This window comes from Schistocerca nitens, chromosome 2 (genome assembly GCF_023898315.1).
Source record: "Schistocerca nitens isolate TAMUIC-IGC-003100 chromosome 2, iqSchNite1.1, whole genome shotgun sequence".
Taxonomy (NCBI): Eukaryota; Metazoa; Arthropoda; class Insecta; order Orthoptera; family Acrididae; genus Schistocerca; species Schistocerca nitens.
In genome coordinates this window covers 579,233,811-579,256,733 of record NC_064615.1, presented here as the reverse complement: position 1 = coordinate 579,256,733, position 22,923 = coordinate 579,233,811, and the positions used below count along the sequence as shown (strand labels likewise).

Sequence of the window (22,923 nt, the reverse complement as noted above, 5' to 3'; positions counted from 1 at the left end):
GGATCAAGTAGGTAAAAAGACGAGGGCTAATAGAAATCCTTCGGTAACAGAAGAAATATTGAATTTAATTGATGAAAGGAGGAAATATAAAAATGCAGTAAATGAAGCAGGGAAAAGGGAATACAAACGTCTCAAAAATGAGATCGACAGAAAGTGCAAAATGGCTAAGCAGGGATGGCTAGAGGACAAATGTAAGGATGTAGAGGCTTGTCTCACTAGGGGTAAGATAGATACTGCCTACAGGAAAATTAAAGAGACCTTTGGAGAACAGAGAACCACTTGTATGAATATCAAGAGCTCAGATGGCAACCCAGTTCTAAGCAAAGAAGGCAAGGCAGAAAGGTGGAAGGAGTATATAGAGGGTTTATACAAGGGCGATGTACTTGAGGACAGTATTATGGAAATGGAAGAGGATGTAGATGAAGAAGAAATGGGAGATAAGATACTGCGTGAAGAGTTTGACAGAGCACTGAAAGACCTGAGTCGAAACAAGGCCCCGGGAGTAGACAACATTCCATTAGAACTACTGATGGCCTTGGGAGAGCCAGTCATGACAAAACTCTACCATCTGGTGAGCAAGATGTATGAGACAGGCGAAATACCCACAGACTTCAAGAAGAATATAATAATTCCAATCCCAAAGAAAGCAGGTGTTGACAGATGTGAAAATTACCGAACTATCAGTTTAATAAGTCACAGCTGCAAAATACTAACGCGAATTCTTTACAGACGAATGGAAAAACTAGTAGAAGCGGACCTCGGGGAAGATCAGTTTGGATTCCGTAGAAATGTTGGAACACGTGAGGCAATACTAACCTTACGACTTATCTTAGAAGAAAGATTAAGAAAAGGCAAACCTACGTTTCTAGCATTTGTAGACTTAGAGAAAGCTTTTGACAACGTTAACTGGAATATTCTCTTTCAAATTCTAAAGGTGGCAGGAGTAAAATACAGGGAGCGAAAGGCTATTTACAATTTGTACAGAAACCAGATGGCAGTTATAAGAGTCGAGGGACATGAAAGGGAAGCAGCGGTTGGGAAGGGAGTAAGACAGGGTTGTAGCCTCTCCCCGATGTTATTCAATCTGTATATTGAGCAAGCAGTAAAGGAAACAAAAGAAAAATTCGGAGTAGGTATTAAAATTCATGGAGAAGAAGTAAAAACTTTGATGTTCGCCGATGACATTGTAATTCTGTCAGAGACAGCAAAGGACTTGGAAGAGCAGTTGAACGGAATGGACAGTGTCTTGAAAGGAGGATATAAGATGAACATCAACAAAAGCAAAACGAGGATAATGGAATGTAGTCGAATTAAGTCGGGTGATGCTGAGGGAATTAGATTAGGAAATGACACAAAGTAGTAAAGGAGTTTTGCTATTTAGGGAGCAAAATAACTGATGATGGTCGAAGTAGAGAGGATATAAAATGTAGACTGGCAATGGCAAGGAAATCGTTTCTGAAGAAGAGAAATTTGTTAACATCGAGTATAGATTTAAGTGTCAGGAAGTCGTTTCTGAAAGTATTTGTATGGAGTGTAGCCATGTATGGAAGTGAAACATGGACGATAACCAGTTTGGACAAGAAGAGAATAGAAGCTTTCGAAATGTGGTGCTACAGAAGAATGCTGAAGATAAGGTGGGTAGATCACATAACTAATGAGGAGGTATTGAATAGGATTGGGGAGAAGAGAAGTTTGTGGCACAACTTGACTAGAAGAAGGGATCGGTTGGTAGGACATGTTTTGAGGCATCAAGGGATCACAAATTTAGCATTGGAGGGCAGCGTGGAGGGTAAGAATCGTAGAGGGAGACCAAGAGATCAATACACTAAGCAGATTCTGAAGGATGTAGGTTGCAGTAGGTATTGGGAGATGAAGAAGCTTGCACAGGATAGAGTAGCATGGAGAGCTGCATCAAACCAGTCTCAGGACTGAAGACCACAACAACAACAACAACAACATATCTTAAAAACTCTTTTAGATAACATCATGAATTTTTGCAGCAAGTTTATTTATTATACAAATTTGAAGATAAAAATGATGTTATTAAAATATATTAATATTTTCTATGAAAAAAATATATATGTATTTTTTTATTTCTTTTTATTTTAACGGATGTTTTGTTTTATAAGAATTGTAATATCTAGAGTCTCAGACCTGATAGAATGCTCAAATTTGTTTTAATTTACTCTTAAACATATAGGCTACTTGATAAAACAAAAATAATGATGGCTTTTTAACATGTTTATTAATTATAGTAGATTACATTAGAATTATGTACAAAGATACTTACGACACTTATGTATAACCCAACTGATTGCTTGAAACATTGAATTTTTTTAGTAATTTTGTCTTTTTAATAAACATTAATGCTGATTCAAACTGTTTTTCCACTTCATCCAAGAGCTTTCAGTTCTTTTGATACAGTATTTTTTGAAGTAATACATTCTCCCAGTGCCACTTGATTGAGGTGTGTCTACTACACAGACTATGTGCTCCAAAGGCACTATGCAGGAATCTTCTCTTTCAGGCCAATAAAATGATGCAGTGGGTCCTGAAGGATGTAGAAATAGAATTTCTGCATCTTCTTCATCATTGAATATTGTTGTTACCAGTCCAAAGTACCAGTTACCATCATAATTTGCAGCCACATAGCTATTTATGGATGGTTCAACACGAACCCAATCAGAAGAAGAATGGAAAGAAAAGACTAAGGAGGGTTTTACACTATCTGTAGTCCTTCTAATTTCAAGGTTGTTTGTTGGAAGTGGTTGGAAGTTATGAAAACTTCTTGTTCCAGGAATGGTTCGGGTTGCTGAAAAACGTTTTTCCTAGTTTTAACCATAGCAAATCAGCTTCTTTTTTGTCAATAAAGTGAAAATGAATGTTTTCAATATTTTTTTCACAAAACTTATACACATCGATTGCTGTCATTATTTGTTCTTTGTCTGAAAGCTGTAGACTGGCTTTCCTTAAAATTCTTTTAATAGTTCCTCCTAGGCCATCACAAATTGACTTCCCATGACTTGTTGCAAAAAAAGAGTGTTGGGCCTTCAAATTAGTCTCTCAAGTGTTCAGTCAAATTTTTAAAACTATTTCTATTTTTGTACTGCCCAGCACAAAAAAAAAAAAAAAAAAAAAAAAAAAAAAAAAATGGTTCAAATGGCTCTGAGCGCTATGGGACTTAACATCTGTGGTCATCAGTCCCCTAGAACTTAGAACTACTTAAACCTAACTAACCTAAGGACATCACACACATCCATGCCCGAGGCAGGATTCGAACCTGCGACCGTAGCAGTCCCGCGGTTCCGGACTGAGCGCCTGAACCGCTAGACCACCGCGGCCGGCACTGCCCAGCACAACCATCTGTAAAGTAGTGAACTGAGTCAATGTCAGTATGATGTAATGACAGCGACTTTGTAATTTCTTTTTGTACAAAGTTAACAAAACCAGTGTCATGTTCTTCGTCATCACTAATAAAACAGTGGTTGGAAACAAAAACATTGTTTTCCTCATTTCTTAGAAAAACTCCAACTGGGTGTAGAGTACAACCACCTCTATTCCAGTGGTAACTTTGGATCTCATTTTGTATAACAAAGGAATAATTTTCACTGAAATCCATCACAATAATTGCTGTTTTGGGTGGTGGGGTCGTCTTTCAATCTTTTAAAGGCTGCTGATTGGGATTTTGCTGCAAACGAGTTCGGGGTGAGCTTTTCCAATGACCTAACCAATAAAGAAATGTAGTCTTCAACACTGATAGACTGTTTGATCATTTCTGCCCTGTCTGTGTTAACCCACTGACTGATTACAATTTCTTCTTCTAAATCATAATATTCACTTAGTTTTTCAGTTAAGCACTCTGTTACTGCAGTATTTGCAGGACAGCTGTTGCAATGATGTAGCATGCAGTTTTGGTTTTCTGTGTTGCACACAAGCATCTTAATTAGGTCTTTATAAGATTCTTAAATTTTCACAGCATCCAGTAATAATTTAACATTCTGGTGGATACTGCATACACATACAGTGTGTGTGCCTGCAGCACCAGCAAGGATACACCATTTTGGTCTCAAGAAACAAAATTTTGAAAATCCTACTTCTACCTCGGGATTCTCCTATTTGAAATAATAATAGAGTTCTCTCAAGTTACACAAAATGAGTCTTTTTTGCATGTACACATTTTCTTGAACACTTACTTTGTCTTTCGTTCCAGGTAGCACTCTGGAACTTTCATCCTTTTCATAAAAATCTGTTACAAGTCCTACTGTATTTTCAGAAAGAGTTTTACCTTTTTGGACCAGGAGTTTCCAAAATACCCTTTTCAGATTTTAGCTTTCTAGCTTGTCGCACCATGTACTCACTTACATTAAATTCTTTCATCACTTTATTTCGACTCCAAGAATCTGGAGCCAAGGTCAGAATCTGGATTTTTCTAGACCTCCCAACAGATGAAATCTTCTCTTTCATAAGAGAAATCATTACATCAAAATCCTTTGCTTTCTCAACCACACTTTTATCTTCTTCGTCATCATCAGAACTTGGTGCATCATATTTTAATGCTTTTGAAACCGCCTTTTTTGCAGTCTTTTCAATACTGCTAACCTTCCTTTTAAAATAAGACCCTTTACTTTGTTCTGACAAGCCATGAAGCTTTATCGGTGTTAAACCTAAATAATCAAGAGCAATGTTTGTTTGTACGAGGGATTCATTTCTGGATTCCAATGATTCTAATTCAACCATGACTTCATCATCTGTTTCACTTTCATTGACTTCAACTCTTAATTTTTCCTCACAAAAGTTACGGCATGTTGAGCAAAGCTTTTGTCCGGGTTTTATGCTAATATTTTTTGTCAGTATTTGTTTAGAAAGATCCAAGCCTACACTTTTCAACGATTTTTTGATGGGCTTTTTGTGTTTTTTTAGTGGGTCTACCCATGTTGTTTGATACTTTTCAAAAACATTTAAAAAGTAGTAGCTGTGGTGTGAACATATATTCTTAAATTCACACAGATTAATTCCAGATCGTAAGTGGATCAAATCTTTTTCTTCCTCACTCAATTCTGATACCGGTTGTAACTTTTTTGAAGGTGTGTAGGTTGTTTGGAAACAGTCAGATTTTTTAAATAACCCTACACTACAGGTTTGAATATCTGACATACTGATTTCACTTTTGGTCTGATTACTGTTCTGGTTACTTTTATAGAATATTGCAAAAGAATCTCTGTAAACTAAGTAACAGTACTTACTGAGAGTTCGAATAAACTTAATAAAATACTATCCAAGCACTATTTAACACTAATTTTTTACTTCAAAACACAGGAGTAACAAAACAAAATCCAAGTGTACATTGCTACTCGAAGAAGACAAAAACTTATTTTCGGTGTCTAAGTCACTTGATATTTTTTGTTTTTAAAATATAATTAATATTATTTTAAAAATTAGATAACTATTAAACAGGTCAAAAAGCCAACATAATTTTTCTTTTATCTAATAGCCTATACAATTAAGAGTATTTTAAAACAAATTTGAGCTTTCTATCAGGTCTGAGACTCTAGATATTGCAGTTTTTGAAAAAAAAAAAAAAACTTGTAAATTTTTTTCATTTGGAAGATTTTAATATATCTTTATGGTAATTTTTTTTAACATTTAGATATAATACACAAACGTATTCCAAAATTTCATACTGATATCTTGAGTATTCTTTAATATACAAATTTTTTTAGTTGTGAGGACACGTTAAGTTACAATTTCCGACTGTTGAAACAACGCCAAATCTAAAAACTTTAAAAATTTATAAAAAAAACTATAAGAGATAGAGCAAAAAAATTTTACAAGTGCTTTCAGGATGATAAAAGAAGTAATTGTACCAAGTTTCATCAAAATCTGACATGGTTGGTGTCAAGGCCTGGGTGACTTGACATGGAATGACCCCTTGAGGATGGCTCCCTGTAGGCGCTGCTCAGCAACACAAGTACTGGTGGAGCAGTACAAAATGCAGAAGTCGTCTGCATACAGAGAAGGTGAGGTGGATGGCCCTACAGCTGCTGCTAGACCATTAATGGCCACTAAAAATAGAGAGGCACTCAATACAGAGCCCTGTGGGACCCCATTCTCCTGGATATGGTGGAGGGAGGGTGGGGAGGGGGGGGGGAGCTACAGGAGGCACTAACTTGGACACGGAAAGTACGAAACGACAGGAAATTTTGGATAAAAATTGGGAGCGGGCCTTTAAGAACCCCCTCGTATAATGCGGCAAGGATATGATGTCGCCAAGTCATACACTTTTCGTAAATCAAAAAAGATGGCAACCACGTATTGGCGTCTGGTAAAGGCTGTAAGGCTGTTCGGATGGCAGACTCGAGGGACACAAGATTATCAGTGGTACAGCGGCCCTGGCGCAAGCCGTCCTGACACAGAGACAGTAAGCCAAGCGACTCCAGGACCTAACCCAATTGCCGACGCACCAAAAGTTCCAGGAGCTTGCAAAGAACATTGGTGAGGCTGATGGGCAATAGCTATCCACATGAAGCAGGTTTCTACCGGGTTTGTGCACCAGAATGATGGTGCTCTCCCTCCACTGCGAAGGAAAGATCCCATCGCACCAGATCCGGTTGAAGATGACGAGATGTCCCTTGTAGTCAAATAAGAGATGTTTAATGATCTGACCATGGATCCAATCTGGTCCAGGAGCTGTGTCGGGGCAATGTGCAAGGGCACTGAGGAGCTCCCACTCTGTAAATGGGGTGTTATAGGATTCACTGTGGCATGTAGTGAATGAGAGGACTTTCCCTTCCAGCCGCTGGTGGAGAGTGAGAAAGGCTGGGGGGTTATTCTCCGAAGCAGAGGCTCTAGCATAGTGCTCGGCAATTGTGTGTGCATCGGTAGATAACATGCCATTTATTTTAACACTGGGAACACCTGTTGGGGTCTGGTACCCGAAAACACATTTGATCTTTGTCCAGACTTGAAAAGGTGACGTATGGCACCCAATGGTCGAGACACTCCTGCTTCCGTCGTTTGATCAGTTGGCGAACGCGGGTGCGAAGCCGTTTAAAGGCTATGAGGTGCACCAGGGGAGGGTGCTGCTTATGGTGCTGTAGAGCTTGCAGACACTTCTCAATTGCTTCAGTGACTTCTGGCAACCACCAAGGGACTGCCTTTTACTGGGTGCACCCTAAAGAGCGAGAGATCGTGTTTTCTGCTGCAGAAACGATTGCTGTGAACACCTGCTCAACCCTCACATCGATGTTACCATGTGGAGGAGATTCAACGAAGACAGCAGAAGTGAAAGTTTCCCAGTCCGCCTTGTTTAAAGCCCATCTGGGTAAGAGTCCGTGGGCCTGACGCCGGGGCAGTGACAGGAAGATGAGGAATGGTCACTAGCACACAGGTCGTCATGTGCTCTCTAGTGGATAGATGGGAGAAGTCCTGGGCTGCAAATTGATAAATCAATGGCCAAGTAACTACCATGAGCTACACTGAAATGTGTGGCCGTCCCAGTATTTAAGGGGCAGGGGTTGGGTTGTGACAGTAAATTTTTCAGATATCTGCCTCGGCCAGCAAGCACGGTGCCACCCCACAAGGGGTTATGGGTGTTAAAATCTCCCAAACCTACGAAAGGTTTAGGGAGTTGATCAATCAGTGCAGCTAATACATTCAGGGGTACTGCACCACCTGCAGAAAGATACACATTGCAGACAGTTATTTCTTGTTCCATCCTTATTCTGACAGCCACAGCTTCAAGAGGGGTTTGAAGGGGCACAGTTGCACTACAGATTGAGTTTACGACATGAACGCCAACTCCACCTGACACTATTATAGTCACTACGGTTCCTGTAATATCCCTTACAGCCGCGGAGGGCAGGGGTCAGCATTACCAGGAACTAGGTTTCCTGGAGGGCAATGCAGCAAGCAGGTGTAAAGCTTAACAGTTACCATAGCTCAGCCAGGTGGTGGAAAAAACTGCTGCAATTCCACTGTAGGATAACATCATGAGACTGGGAAGGCATGGAACATTCATTCAATGAGGCAGTTTATGCCTCAGGGTCACCAGCTGCCACCGACTTTTTGCCTGAGCAGTCTATATCCATTGCGTCTGAGGATCCGGCGAGATCTAGGTCCTCAGTGGATGCCAGAATCTTTTCTTTTCGTATTTCTCTCGCTGCTCCTTGGGTTTCCCAGGCTGGGAGGGGTTCACTGATTCAGTCTCCAGGACTGCGGATGAGTGTGAAGCCCTACAACTAGCTGCTTTTGGGCTCTTCAGCCACTGGTGGGTGCCGTCTTTCCAACTAGCAGAAACCAGGGAAAGGAGGGATCAAAATGATACCTTTCTAGTGAAAGGAGCCAAAGAAGACTTACGCGTCTCCAGCTCATAAATGGGGACTGATATCCCCAATGGTTGCAGGCGGGGGAGGGGGGGGGGGGGCGGAAGAGTTGCTCCGAAAGTAGGTGGTGCGGGAACAACAAGGAGGGAAGTGCCGCCTCTCCCCCCACCATCGAGGGGGCAAGTGTAGTCTTCTGGATCTGACTGGTGACAAGAATGCGAGGAACCGATGGGGCGACAACTCTTCTTGTAGCAGCAGCGTAGGTAGAGGTCATAGCCACAGCATGTAGGCGCTCAAATTTCCCCTTATCCTCAGTGTAGTTCAGTCGGTCCAGGGTCTTATATTCCACGATTTCCTTTCCTTCCGTAAAATCCTGCAGTCTGGCAAGCAAGGTGAATGACTCTCTGCAGTTGACACATATGGGAGGTGGGGAACATTGAGTATTGGGATGTGATGGACATCCACAATCTCGGCATGTGACGCTGGAAATAAAGCGGGAAGACATATGGCCAGCACTTAAGGCACTGCATCGGGGAAGGGATATATGGCTTGACGTCACAGAAGTAGATCATTACCTATACCTCGGGCAATGTCTCGCCCTTGAAAGTCAAGATGAAGGCACCGGTGGCAGCCTGATTGTCCGTTGGACCCTAATGGACATGCCGGACAAAATGAACACCTCGCCTCTCTAAATTGGCACACAGCTCGTCGTCAGACTGCAAAAGAAGGTCCCTGTGAAATATAATACCCTGGACCATATTTAAGCTCTTATGGGGTGTGATGGTAACAGAAATAACCCCCAGCTTGTCACACACAAGTAATGCCAGTGACTGGGCAGAGGATACTATTTTTAATCAAGACTGACCTAGAGTATTTTGGACTAGCCCTCTACGTCCCCAAACTTGTCCTCCAACTGCTCCACAAAAAAATGGGGCTTCACGGACATGAGATTCCCCATCAACTATCGTACATACGATGTACTAGAATGAATAAGCTTCACTGCCGTCCTTAGCCTGAAATTGTTCCCATGGTGAGGCGAGAGAGGGGAACGATTTGGGATCATATTTATTAAAATTGAAGTAAGACTTTGCTCGCTTAGAGACTGCTGGCAGACCACCAGCAAGACCTGACATACTATGCTTTATTGCTTGTCATCCACCTTGATGCTGCCCACTCTGACTAGAGGCCCTCCCCATGGGCACCACCCAGCCTCAACAAGGGCCACCTGGCAAGATGACCATTGCCCGGAGTCCCGATACCCCAGAGAGATGGGCATCTACTCCATGGCATATGTAGGGAGTTAACAGCGCAGGCGTCACCAGAGTGATCCCTGTGTTATCACGGGGTTCAGCCAACAGGGTAGATGGCGGCCCCACCACAACGGACTGGCTACCATGCTGGATATGAGTTGCTAAGAAGTCCACAGTCATCGTCAGCACATGAAGTGACAGTGCATACTGCATGGTGGAAAATGCACCTGTGAGGCGTCCTTCCCCAAGTCATTCGCTCTTCAGGAAAATTTAGAAAGATGGAGATCAAACCCAACAGGGGACCATCACAAAGGCTGAAACGAGAGACTTCTTTTAGTCACCTCTTACAAAAGGCAGGAATACATCGGGCCTATTCTAAGCTCTATACCCGGGAGCGGGGGGAGAGCGGGAGTGGGGGAAAGGTAGACCTCTTACCAATCACCAAAACCATCAACACAGTCAGTTCCTAACAATGTTGATTTTTACTTTCATTGGCATAAGCTCGTTTTGAAGCAACTTGGGACACTACATTACAGGTAAAGGTTTAACGTTACACTTGCCTTATATCCAGGATGTGAGGATAACTAGACGAAAATAGATCTTACATGATAAATGACTAACACCAATTCCAAGCAATATTACCTATTCAGAAGCAAATTAGCTGCAATCCAAAATTATCCAGGTAACAAAGGTACATTTACAAAGACTGATTCAAGTGGTTCAACCAAGACTGACATCACATACTATGAATGTCCTTCTGTGAACCTCCTATGGCCTGCGAGTGAATCAATAACCAAATAAGAGCAAAATTTTGTGACTTCAAGTTAACTCCATATTTTTTGAATGTGTTCTTTATTTTCCCATAATTCTCTTCACTACAAACCTATACGAAATTAAGTAACATGAAACTGCTAGAACCTGTGAACTTCCTGATAGTAGGGAAGTCGTTAGATGTCGACTATCAAAATACAGTAGCAACACCAGAAGTATATGAGACTATATTCGTGCTACGTATTATTTCATGTTTAACTCTTGAATGGGTGCACCTACTATGTGCCAACCACAAACAGGGTATATACGTGGACAAGGAAAAAAAAAAAATTATTCCCGGATTTTTCCCGGATCTCTCAGTTAAAAATACATTTTCTCCCGAGTGAAAATACACTTTTTCCATGTTAAGTGACAGTATACTTTCCATCGGAACTGTAAAACTTATCAATCCTTTGAATAGATATGGTTTTATATAGCAGCGTAGAATTTCTCGGCACTTTAGAAAACAAAACTCAGGGGAGGAAATACACATTTTCGAAAGGTCTTTGATAAGCAGCAACATGTACGTTGCAAATTTTCATATTACGCAAGTATGAATTCAAATTCCACCAACAGGAAAAGTTAATGGTTTAAGTTACTATACATAGTGTTGCTACAAGAAAAGCAAACCTTTCGCATATAATATTTGTCTCTAAGATTAATAAGCTACAAGAGAAGCTAAGCTTTCACATATAATGTTGATCTGTTTAGCTCATGTTACACCTTAAGATATATCATACAAATACGCCAGCAAAATTTTTAATACTGACATAAATCAATGATCTTCTGGGCTCAAAAATCTTCTACATGGCTCGTCATCAAAGAGTTGATTTTTAAATAAGAGCAAACGCTCTGTGATTTAAGAAATTCATCGTACATTCGCGCACATAGTTCATCTTACGTAAAAGAAAATCTACTTTGAAAATAACACTTTTCAAACCACAATTCGCAATATTTTCCCACGACCTGTTAGAAATAGATTCATTTCAGCAGTTGCCAAAGAGCGCCAGATAAGAGGCGTCACCGTGCTTGCACAGCTACGGTGACATAAGAAGCCAGTATGTCTGTACGTGTAAAACATTAAAAGATTTTACATATATATATATACACGTCATTGGGAATCTGGACATACGAGTGTGCACTTTAAGGCAAACTATGTATCAGAGGATACTCCCAAGAGCGTCGGAATTTCGTGAACCATTCTAAAATACATAGTTTGCCTTAAAGTGCACACTCGTATGTCCAGATTCCCAATGACGTAGGCCTCGACCTGATATTAAGCTTTTCGGCATGGTTTTCGGGACATAAATTTTCTTGGATACCAGTACTGTATTACCTAATGTTTGGTTCTTTATTATGTCATAATGCCATACATGCTAGAAGATGAAAACTTGCACTTGAAATGCAGTGAACAGTTAAAACTAGCCAATAGTCGGGAATTAAACACTTCGTTTCAAATAAATTTACTGCCTCAGAGGAAATCTTAATAAAGGCCAAATTTCTTTAGCAAACCGACAAAAATAACTTCACTATTCTGCAAAGCGATTAATGCTTGACTGTCAGAAAGGTGGAAATAAAATAAAATCTGAAACTAGTAACATATTTAAGCCTTCCGTAATTATGTGAATGTATTTTAATTCACTTGATAGCTCCCAGCCACAGAAATCCGTCTTGTTTTCATTTGACGTGAGAGCAGTAAACGAAGAGGAAACAGAAAAATTCTACATGTAAACACGGGTCACGTGGAGACTACCCGCTACCCCCACCCCCACCCCACCCCACTATAACTCAGACTGCTCTGCGCACGTCTTCCTGAAGAATCTGATACATAAAACATATCTTCGAGGAAATGTAAGACATGTTATTTGGTCTTTAGTGAGCCGAAGTGCAGTGCCACGCCTCTCCAAACAATATTCTTATACCGCACGTCACTGTATTGCGCTCTGTGGAACTCAAACGTATATATTTTGCAATGCATGCCATCAAACTATTTCAGGACAGTGGAAATTAAAATGTCCTGTAGTGCCTCTCCTGCTCCCAGTCGGCCGGTTTGACATCTTGTCACTCTAAAAAATAAAAAAATAAAAATAAACGTAATTAATACTGGATGGGATTATTTGTAACCGGGAGAACAAGAACTCTTCAGAAAATCTGGTCTTTTTATTGCCTATTAGCTAATAACTTGCTCTTCTGTGTGACAAAATTAAATGTAGGATACCTAAAACCAGTAAAGACATGAGACAGGCAGGACAGTACACATTTCTTCAGTCCTTAGGTCCTAGCAATTTTTCTCTCTAATCTTGCTGCAGCTTTACATGGCGTGCTTTCCTTTCTACGAAAGAAGTATTACCTTAAAGTTCGTCAAACGTTTTGCTACATGAAAAATCGAAATGTCATCGTCTAACACTGAAAAAGCTGTTAATATATATAATACCCAAGACTGGTGTGGTTTCTCGATTTGATTACGTCTATTTTGTCACTGTGTGCTGGAAAAAAACAAAATAGGCCTTTCTAATATTGCAGCAATTGTGACACACGCAAAATAAGAGAGACTGTTTTGGCAGTAATGATCATATTTATAGTACGACAATATAATTCACGAAGTACCAATACGAAATACCTATTTGGCCTACTACAATCAAAAAACTTTATGTTTGGAAATAGTTTCACATTTTATTCGTACGCTGCAATTTCTCATGAACGACACATGAGGATTCCCCTGGCAGAGACATCACGTACACTATGCATGCATCCAAAAGTAAACTTATAATTCTTTCAGAAATCAACTTAGAATGTGTTAAAAAATTTCCAAAAACAAACAGGGGTGCGTTTCAAAATTGTAAGAATAATTGATAGACTGACGTGCACTCGATGCTAGGTGCTTTGTGAAACAAAGCTTTTTCCTCAAGAATATAAATTTGTCCCCTCCCCCTGAAACTGCCACCCGGTTCAGATACCCCAGTTTGCAACCCCGCCCCCCCCTTCCCCCCCCCCCCCCCTAGATCCGTGCCTGCTGCGCACGTGTGAACCTGGCGGCTTGGGCGCGCCAGTAAAATTTTGCTGGGTATCCCAAGAGGGTGGTTACTGCTATTGTTGCTTACACAGCCGACAGCCACATTTCTGTAGCCAGAAGTGGGAAAAGGTATTACTCATACGCGACTCAACTGCGCATGTGCATGAGCTCGCTCGTAACTGCTTAAATGAATCTAATGCAAACAGTTGTGACGTCACGCTCATCGGAGGCAATTCGTTGTTATGAAGCATTGCATAGACTTCCTAAAGCCTTCGATACATTTTGCTGTTGGCAGACGATTGTACGTGCACTGTATTATTTTATATGGCACACTTCCTTTGCAATTTAAGTTTTATTTCTGTGTTTTTCTTTCGTTCACGTTTTAATGCCGCAGTATTATTCTGCAGAAGCAGGATAAAGTAATATCCTTTGTTAGAGTATCGGTTTGTATCAGTCAAAATTACAAAAATTTAACCTAAAACTAAAACAACGAAAAATTCCCGAGTTTATCCCGGATCTCCCGGGTCATGTACACCCTGACAAATAACATTGTCTTGTACCATTTCATTCTTGTTTTACAACTGCGAGCCCATACCTATTCCTTCATTACTGCATCAGCTATCATTACTGCAACAGCTACCACAAAGTTTTACTGTCATATGTCCAAGTGAACAGCAGTAACATAAGATCAACAGTGAGCTACGTCAGAAAAAATTTAAGGTCCTTGCAAGAAAATTTACCAAATTATGAGCGAGGAGCAGAGTCCCATAAGATCCACAAGGTAATTAGTAATAGAATACGTAGTCTGCTGAGTTCTGAAGCAACTGTGCTGCTTAATGCTTCGAGTGGGTCACTGCTGTGGGGCAACTCTTGCAAATGGTAAGAAGTTTAAGTTAATGAAAGTTCATTTTATTATTGTTTTAGCTCATGTAATCTAAGTTCCATTTATCTTTTTTTAATTAAATTAAGACTGAAGTGCAATTTTGCTCATATATTTACCTTGGTAACAGACACAGCTATTATTTACATGTGTATGAAGTGTGCCCTGTGCTTGCTTGTGGGTTAAGTTGTGCTTATCAATCTGTACAGGCATGACCGAAAAACTGAGATTTTCTGTGATAAATTAGAGGCATGAGAAAGAACTGTCTTGCTTTACCTTTAGTAGTATGCTAAACTGAAGTCTGATCAACACATTGTCTTCAAACTGTAATTTAATAAACTAGAATTCTAATTTCACTTGTTATTTTCACCATTAGTTTTTTTCTTCGTTGTGTCCCTCCTCAGCACCCCCCCTCCCCCGATTCAGATGTTGATTAAACCTGCCCTCCCCCATTCCTAATGAAGACATTACTTCTTTATGGCCTTTTGCCTCTCACCATTTCTATACATATGATGAAACTTGGCAGCATTACTGTCTAGCGAATCTTGATACCTCTATCTTCACCAATTGTTGAAAAATCACAACATACTCTGTTAAAGGATGTGGAAAGGAAACAAAATAGGCATAAAATTGTATCCGTATTTAAGACACGCACATACTTAAAAGGACATGCATTAGAAACTACACATACTCTTGAGTGATAAGCTTTTAAAGCTTTTTTTTACACATTACTGCAAAGTGTAATTTAAGGAATCACCTGCTAAAGCCTTGTTTCGCAGATGTGGAGGCACGTAGCGACCACCTGAAGGCTGGTGACCGCTCTCCAAGTCCAGACCAGCAAACTAGAAGGGGAGAAAATAACATGTAATCTTACAAGCTGTTTAAAATAACACCCAAATTTGTCAAATTCACATACAAGGCAAATGAAAACTAAATACAATTTAGCTACAGTTAACTTTTATTGGCACTGTGTGATCATCTCTTCAATGTTGAAAATAGAACACACAATTTCAAGCAGAAAGGGAGGTAGATAGTCTACACCTTTAGATTTCACAGCTTCTGCACAGACAACTCTGCTCATTCAGTTTTTCAAACTATAATGGCACTTCGGATTTTGTACTGTTCACTTCCATGGCATATAATGAAACAGCTTTAGAGTCATAACAAAGTGCAAATCTCCTTTCAGAACTGCAGACCATGACAGCTTGCTATCTGTGTGCAAATATCACCTCACTATACTCCATTGGACTGTGGAGAAACTTTAACAGTTTATGCCACAATCTTATCTCACTTGCTACCTACTCAGGAAACAGCTGAAGTAAATTAGTCAATCTAGTCTTCCAGCTGTCTGTTCCTTCATTATCATCTGGCCGATAGTATCAATTTTTGAAAATTAACTTTAAAAAGTGCCACAATAATTCTGAAAAAGGTTGAGAAGCTTTCATATCAAATATGAGAAACTAAAGCTTTCATATCAAATATGAGAAACTAATAGATTTGAGAATCAAAGATAAGGCACTTAGCAAACGGCTTTGTAAGCAGACAGATACCAACACTAGGTACCTGAATAATTACAGGCATGGGAACCTACCCTTTGTCAGCCTTGCACAGCTATCGGGCATAACCCCTGTGACGATAGCTTGACAGTTCATGCTCTTGAACTGGTAGTGACACTGTCATCGTGGACCAGTGCATTATACCTCCATCTACATCTATAATCTGCAAACCATTGTTACGTGTACGACAGAGAGTATGCCCCATTGTACCACTTATTGGAGGTTCTTTCCATTCTATTCACATATTGAGCATGGGAAGCAAGTGTTTAAGTGACTATGTGCTGTAATTAATCCAATCTAGTCTTCTTGATCCCTATGCGAGTGATAAGTAGGGGGGTTGTAGTATATCCTAGTTGTCATTTAAAACCAGTTCTTGAAACTTTGTAAGTAGGCTCTCTCAGGATAGGTCGCGTCCATCTTCAAGAGTATTCCCAGTTCTGTGTCTTCAGCATCTCTGACTCCCACGGGTCAAACAAAGCTGTGACCACTCTCACTGCCCTCCTCCGTATACCTTCAATATATCCTCTTAGTCCTATTTGGGACTGGTCCCACACACTTAAGCATTATTCCAGAATGGGTCAGCAAAGGCGACTTGTAAGCAATCTTCTCTGTAAATTGTAGACTGATTGCACTTCCCCAGTATTCTACCAATAAACCAAAGTCTACCACCTGCTTTACCCAAGACTGAGCATATATGATGATTCCACGTGATATCCCTTTGACGCATTAGACCCTGGTATTTGTAGAAGTTGTCCAATTCCAACTGTGACTCACTGGTATTATAAGACACTACATCTTTTTAGTTTTGTGAAGTGCATAATTTTATACATACGAACATTTAAAGAAAGTTTCCAACCTTTGCATCACCTTGAATCTTATCAAGATCTGACAATGTTTCTGCATGTTTTTTTTTCCCCTTCTTCTTCAGACAATACTGCATTATAAATAACTACCATCTGCAGAAAGTCTGAGGTTACTACTAATATTGTTCACAAGGTCATTAATATATAACATGGACAGCAGGGGCACACCTGAAGTTACTTCTACTTGTAGCAATGACATACAAAATAACATGCTGGGTCCTCCCTACCAAACAATCTGAGAAAGACCTGGTTTCAAATGGGAGTGGTTTTAAAGCTTTAATATAATATAGTATTTGTAAAAGTGTTGAGTACAACTGATTTTCAGCGTTTCACAAAAATTGCCGTCTTAGCAACGAAACTGTGACTATTGGAAGATAGTAGGTGAATGAAATTTTGTATTCCACATCCCTATGTCACTGATCTATCGTGTATCAAGTTTCATGTTCAGCATGTTTACTCTACAAGATATTAGAAGCCAAAGTTTACATTTTTTCACACTGCAATTTTCATCCCTAACTTTGATTCAAATTATCTAGAATTGTTAGCCTGTGTGGAAAATCACACTTTTTTGTAGTTAAAACCATAGTCTTTCTAATAAACTTAGTTTGGAAAGATTTAAAGAACATAGTTTTGTTGCAAAACCGGATTGAAAATACTGCATTTTTGATCTTATTACAAATCTACAACATTACACTTAATTTATTCAGTACTGGAATGTGGTATGTAAATGAAAGTTCATATTTGAGAACTTTCTAGAATTAGGTTGCTGCATGCTGTTTCACGTAAATCTTACCTTTAGCTCCAGAGATAAAAAACCAAGCTCTGAATTTTTTGGGGCCAATTTTGTCTCTAATTTTCTGTCTGAATATGACTCAGAAAATTGTCCAACATGTAATAGCTCAAAAAAGTCGGCAGAAATTCATACTCACTATGTGCAAAGTTGTGCTTGGAGTCAAACGAGTGACTATCACCACCAGAGTTGCTTCAATGACTGCTAAACATTACCGACATCTTTGGGATTCTCATAAAATTTCATGAGAATCCATGATGGTCAAGCAGAGGGGTCTAGGTGAGTTGGTATGGAATGACCCAAGCTGGACCTGACACTATTCAATCACATCCTACAGAAGCTCTATTTCAAGAGGGAGTTTGAAATCCGGTAACTGTACTGCCCAGCATCTGGGCAGGTAGTTTCCTGTCTCAAGAATACATTGTGCTTCAGTATTATGAAAATTACCCAGTAACTTGGTTCCCCACATGACTACAGGTGTTTTCTGTCTGTTAACACTGAGAAAGAGTTCTATGTTGACCACTCCTTTGTGTATGACTAACACTGAGGCAAAATTTACTGAAACTACAGAACATTGTTCACCATAAATCTTTATTTTAGTTGCATCACCCATAACACCATCAGAAATATGTTGCAGAACAGTAAGTTTACAAAGTCTGCATAGAATGATCGATGAATGGAAGCCTTTACCCAAAGATCAATTGTGATGCTCTCTGGAGAAAAATGACCTACAGTGCACTATGTTTTCTCATGCAATTAAATTAGCAAGCCAGACTGTTTAAATTATAAAAATATTGTCAATGTAAATCAGCACCTATACTTAAACAACTTTGTTATCAATGTTTGAATGAGATCAGTCTTAAGTGTCACATGCTCGCTCTGTTGTCTCTTGCCATGACACAGAATCTAACAATTAAATAATTCCGGCAATTTTCTTTGTCTCAACTGACTAGTTATGTTGAGCCTACTGCAGCACCCCTGGTGTACCATTTCTGTACTAAGACACAATTGATGAGTACAATCTCTTATGTTTAAACATCAGTGATCAAACTGCCTCTCTCCTGAATGCAGTCTGTTCTGGTTAGTGCTCATATTTGGTTATTAAAGGGTACTTGTCATGTGTGCTTTTCACAGATATCCCACAATATGAGTTAGGATAAACACACTGATCACATGATATGTTGAGCAGCAGACAAGCACCAAGCACATTTAAAAGTTGACCATTGAGTATTATTAACAGTAATTTTATAACACTACTATACATTTGTTTTCATCTAACCACAACAAAAATGCAAAGACTGCACAGAATATTAAAGATATCACAAAATTACTTTGAGTCCATCTACCAGAACATTCTCTTCCTGATATACAGCAACCAGTAATACTATGATTCTTAGGCCATTCAATTTTTTTGCAAAACATCACACAAATATTTTAAAATAGAAATGATTAGGAATCTACTGCAGTTATACAAATTATCTACAATTGCAATAGCAGTAGCCACATGTGTCCTGCTGAAGAACAGACTGCTGAACGAAAAAAAAAGTTGGTGCAGGGGTACATACTGTGGTTTCTGTGCATGCACAGTCCTAACACATACTAAGGATTATAGAACTGCTGCCTGAAAATGCACACTGTTACACTGTTGATTTTGTTTAATGTAGGAAGTGAACAAATCTGATAGAGAACTGCTGTTTGACTTTTTTTTGGCATAGGCTAGGCTTTCATGAATATAACTACCAAGTTTCATGGAAAAAGAATAATGTCTCTTCACTGATAAAGACACTGAAGTTCTGAAAATTTTCAATAAACTGGCACATATCTTGTATTTTGCTGTCAACAACATGGCGATCTAGCCACGTTTTGTGGAAAACGAGAAAAAATACAAAAGATTAAGATTTGGCATCCTGCTGAGCAGATTATTACAGATTCAGCACAGGTTAAGACTAGGAGGAGGAAATCTGTCGAATTCTTTTCAAAGGAATCATCCTACAATTTTTCTCTAGTGATTCATGCAAAGCATTGGAAACATAAATCTGAATAATGAGATGATACACATATTGTGGTGGTGATGATCACAATGTAAAGTGGAAGTGGAGAACTTATTGAGACAGGAAAGTGAACATGCATTGTCTATAGCCTCAGTATAGGATAGGATAAGATAATTACAAGGGTAACAAATGACAGCAGAGGAGTTTCTTAAATATTATGTAGTGTAAGGTATACCAGGGGTTTGAGTGGAAAAGTAAGGTGAGAAATTATTCAGTGGAATATTATCTATCCTACTGTCATATGACAATCGCCTACAAAATTTGATGTGAACAATGTACCTTCTGTAAAGTCTTAAAAAACCCGAAGAAAATATGGTTGTGTATCAGTCATACATTTAGTGGAAGATAATTAAGGAACAGTTCCTAGGGACATACATGTACCCTGGGATGACTCATGGGTGAAGAGGACAGTAGTCCACTATGTTCTAATATCTATTTCCTTGGATGCACATCAAGTGTTTGAAATTGAATTTGTCCATATACACCATCAGACATGTTTTGTGAGATGAAAAGTGTGTGATAAATATGAAGAAACGAATGCAAAATAAGCATTTGTAGACCTGCAGTTAGAACTAGAGTGGCTCCAGTGATGGTACGGATGCTGCTACCATGACAGCAACCATCGTCTCCTGTTAGTATCAAAAATGGCTCTGAGCACTATGGGACTTAACTTCTAAGGTCATCAGTCCGCTAGAGCTTAGAACTACTTAAACCTAACTAACCTAAGGACATCACACACATCCATGCCCGAGGCAGGATTTGAACCTGCGACCGTAGCGGTCGTGCGGTTCCAGACTGTAACGCCTAGAACCGCTCGGCCACCCCGGCCGGCTCCTGTTAGTAAGCATGGTGTTCAATATGTAGATAACCTTGGGTCATGGGGGTGGAGAGTCCTTCAGTGATTACAGAACTGTGTCTAAAAATCCAACCCAATGGCATGACTTGCTTGCTTGATAAACCAGAGTGTAATCGACACCTGTAGAAACAAGTGGAAAGCAGACGTAGGCAGGCAGCAGCAAACCTGAAAGGCAAACTCAAACACAAACCACATCTGAGACGTCAAAGCCATGCAAATAATTGTGTGGGATTCCTATATCCACTTATTGGTGACACACTAGCATCAAGTATGTGTCCTGTCTTCTGAATTGTGCTATAAACATACAAATGGATTATAAATGGATCAGTTGGTTGCCTGGAGATAAGGGACTAAAAAGTTCCTCACTCAAGTAGTGGTTTATATAGAGTTAATGATGTCCAACAGAAATTGGATCAGATTACGAAAGTTTGTAGAAGAGCTAAAAGTGAGGCATTGAAGGCAATACCGGAAATGGTAGAGCAGAGCAATAATTTACAGATGAGAAACGTACATAGGTCGGGCCACTTCGTAGGTTGGGACAGATGGGGGGGAGGGCGGAAGGGGGTCTCCGATAACTCGATCTGTCATCTCTGGCGAGAGAAACTGCACCTGCAACAGACACCCCCCCCCCCCCCCCCCCCGGCACACCAATTAAGGGAAGGATGGGTACAGAGTAATGAATGCCTTCTAGCAGGCTACAAATATAATGAGATCAATAGGCACAGTCAAAAACAAAATAAGGCCAGAAACAGTAAAGAGTCAATTGGTGCTTTGTGTCACAAAAGTGTCCCCTCCCCTCCTCACCACTTTGCAAGCAAAGAGCCATTCAACCTCCAATCCACCATAGACCACGTATTAAAGAGATGAATCATTGAATCATACACACAATACATTGGAGTGATACCCCTAAAATGGAAAACAGGGTGTGGATGAAAAAGGTGCTAACCAGACCATAGGGCAACTGAAAATGAGAAAGTGGGGTAACTATGGCACCAGGGTCCTTACAACAACATGCAGCAGGAAGTGCTCAACCCCTAACATTCCACGTCCAATCCAAAAGTAGTTTAAAACATTTCTGAGAATAAAAACACTTTTCATGGAGAAAACAAAATAAGGTTATTGTCTGTTACTCATTTGCCAATATTAGAGGCACAGAATACGGAAGACCATGCTAAGCACCGAGAGCCAGGAGGGGACCATCCACCAAGACGTGGGCTACTGCCCGTAAAGCTCGGCGGCAGCAGCAATAAGTTGGAGAGGGTGAGGACTTGGGTGTATCTCATTACATAAAATAAAACCAGGGCTTAATTGGGTATGACAGAAGTAGAAGTAACATGGGACGGTGGATTGCTTCCAGGAAGAACAGAAGTAATTGTCACACAGCCGCAGTCTCCTGTTTTGATAGAGCAGACTTTCTATGGTCCCTCTCGATGTGCTAGTATTTAAAACACCAGAACTTGGAGTGAAATAAGCCTTCACATCGCTGTAGTAACATTTACCTTTTCTGGAATTGAGTTCCCCTCATAAGTGAGGATGAATGACCTTGGACATACCTTGTTTGAGGCACCACAGCATACATGACACATGAAGTGGACTCCTTATATCTCCAAGTGTTCTCTTAGTTCTACACCGATCTATAGCCTTACATCCCAGTGAAAAATTAATCCCTGTGTAATGGTTAGGCTCTTACGGGGTGTGACTGTAATAAGTACTCCACCTAGCATTTTACAAGACACTACTGCCCAGGACTGTGTAGGATTGATTTTCAGTCTTAAAATGGAACCACTCTGCAGTTTGCCAAGGGAGAGTTCGAGAAATAAGCTTTCAATATTCTCCACAAAAAAAGAAAAAAGTTTAATGGAGGGAAATGACCTTCCATTTGTTCAGGTGCAAAGAAGGAAACAAGGTGAGTAACTGCTTGCAAATTGCTTTATTTTGTTGTCCTATTGCACAGCCAATGACCAAGTTCCTGGCATCATAACAATGGCCCAAAAATTGTGATCTTTATCAAGAGATTGCCGGGGCTCGTGGCAACTAGCTGATAAGTTTGGTTGCTTCCCCAACAACAAATATTAGTCACAATGCCATCTACTTCAAACAAGGGGTCTCCACACAGGCACCACCCAGCCAGAGCCAAGGCCACTTGGTGTGGTGGATAGTACTCATAACCCTGGTGCTCTGAAATGGTCGCCACTTTGGCATGGGCGTGGAGGTGATAGCTCAGGCATCAAAAGCACAATCTCTGCATGGTCAGGAGGATACCACCTGTCATCACAATGGTAACATTGGAGATACAATTAACTACTTGTTTTTGTTTCTTCAGACTCCTACTGTTTGCCTCATAATATTTTCATTGTATCTTCGTACATCCTCTTGGCACATTTCTGAACGCTTCTTTGTAATTTCAGTATATTCTATCATGCCCGTGTTATCACTTACTTGAAATCCCCTCCCTTCTCTTTAACAAACCCTGTACTACTGAAGGTTTTCTCGTCTTACACTTTACCATTTATTTTCTTTCAGTAACTATCAA

The 22,923-nt window shown here is 40.0% G+C and overlaps 1 protein-coding gene across 1 annotated transcript in view; it reads right to left on the bottom strand.

The window, feature by feature from the left end:
- The window catches only part of LOC126236635 (ATP-dependent RNA helicase DDX3X), a 187,738-nt gene that overhangs the window by 153,587 nt on the left and 11,228 nt on the right, over positions 1–22,923 (bottom strand). The window contains exon 2 of the mRNA XM_049946083.1: positions 15,032–15,116. Within this exon, the coding sequence (XP_049802040.1) occupies positions 15,032–15,116 (85 nt within the window). The remainder of the gene's footprint in view (positions 1–15,031; positions 15,117–22,923) is intronic.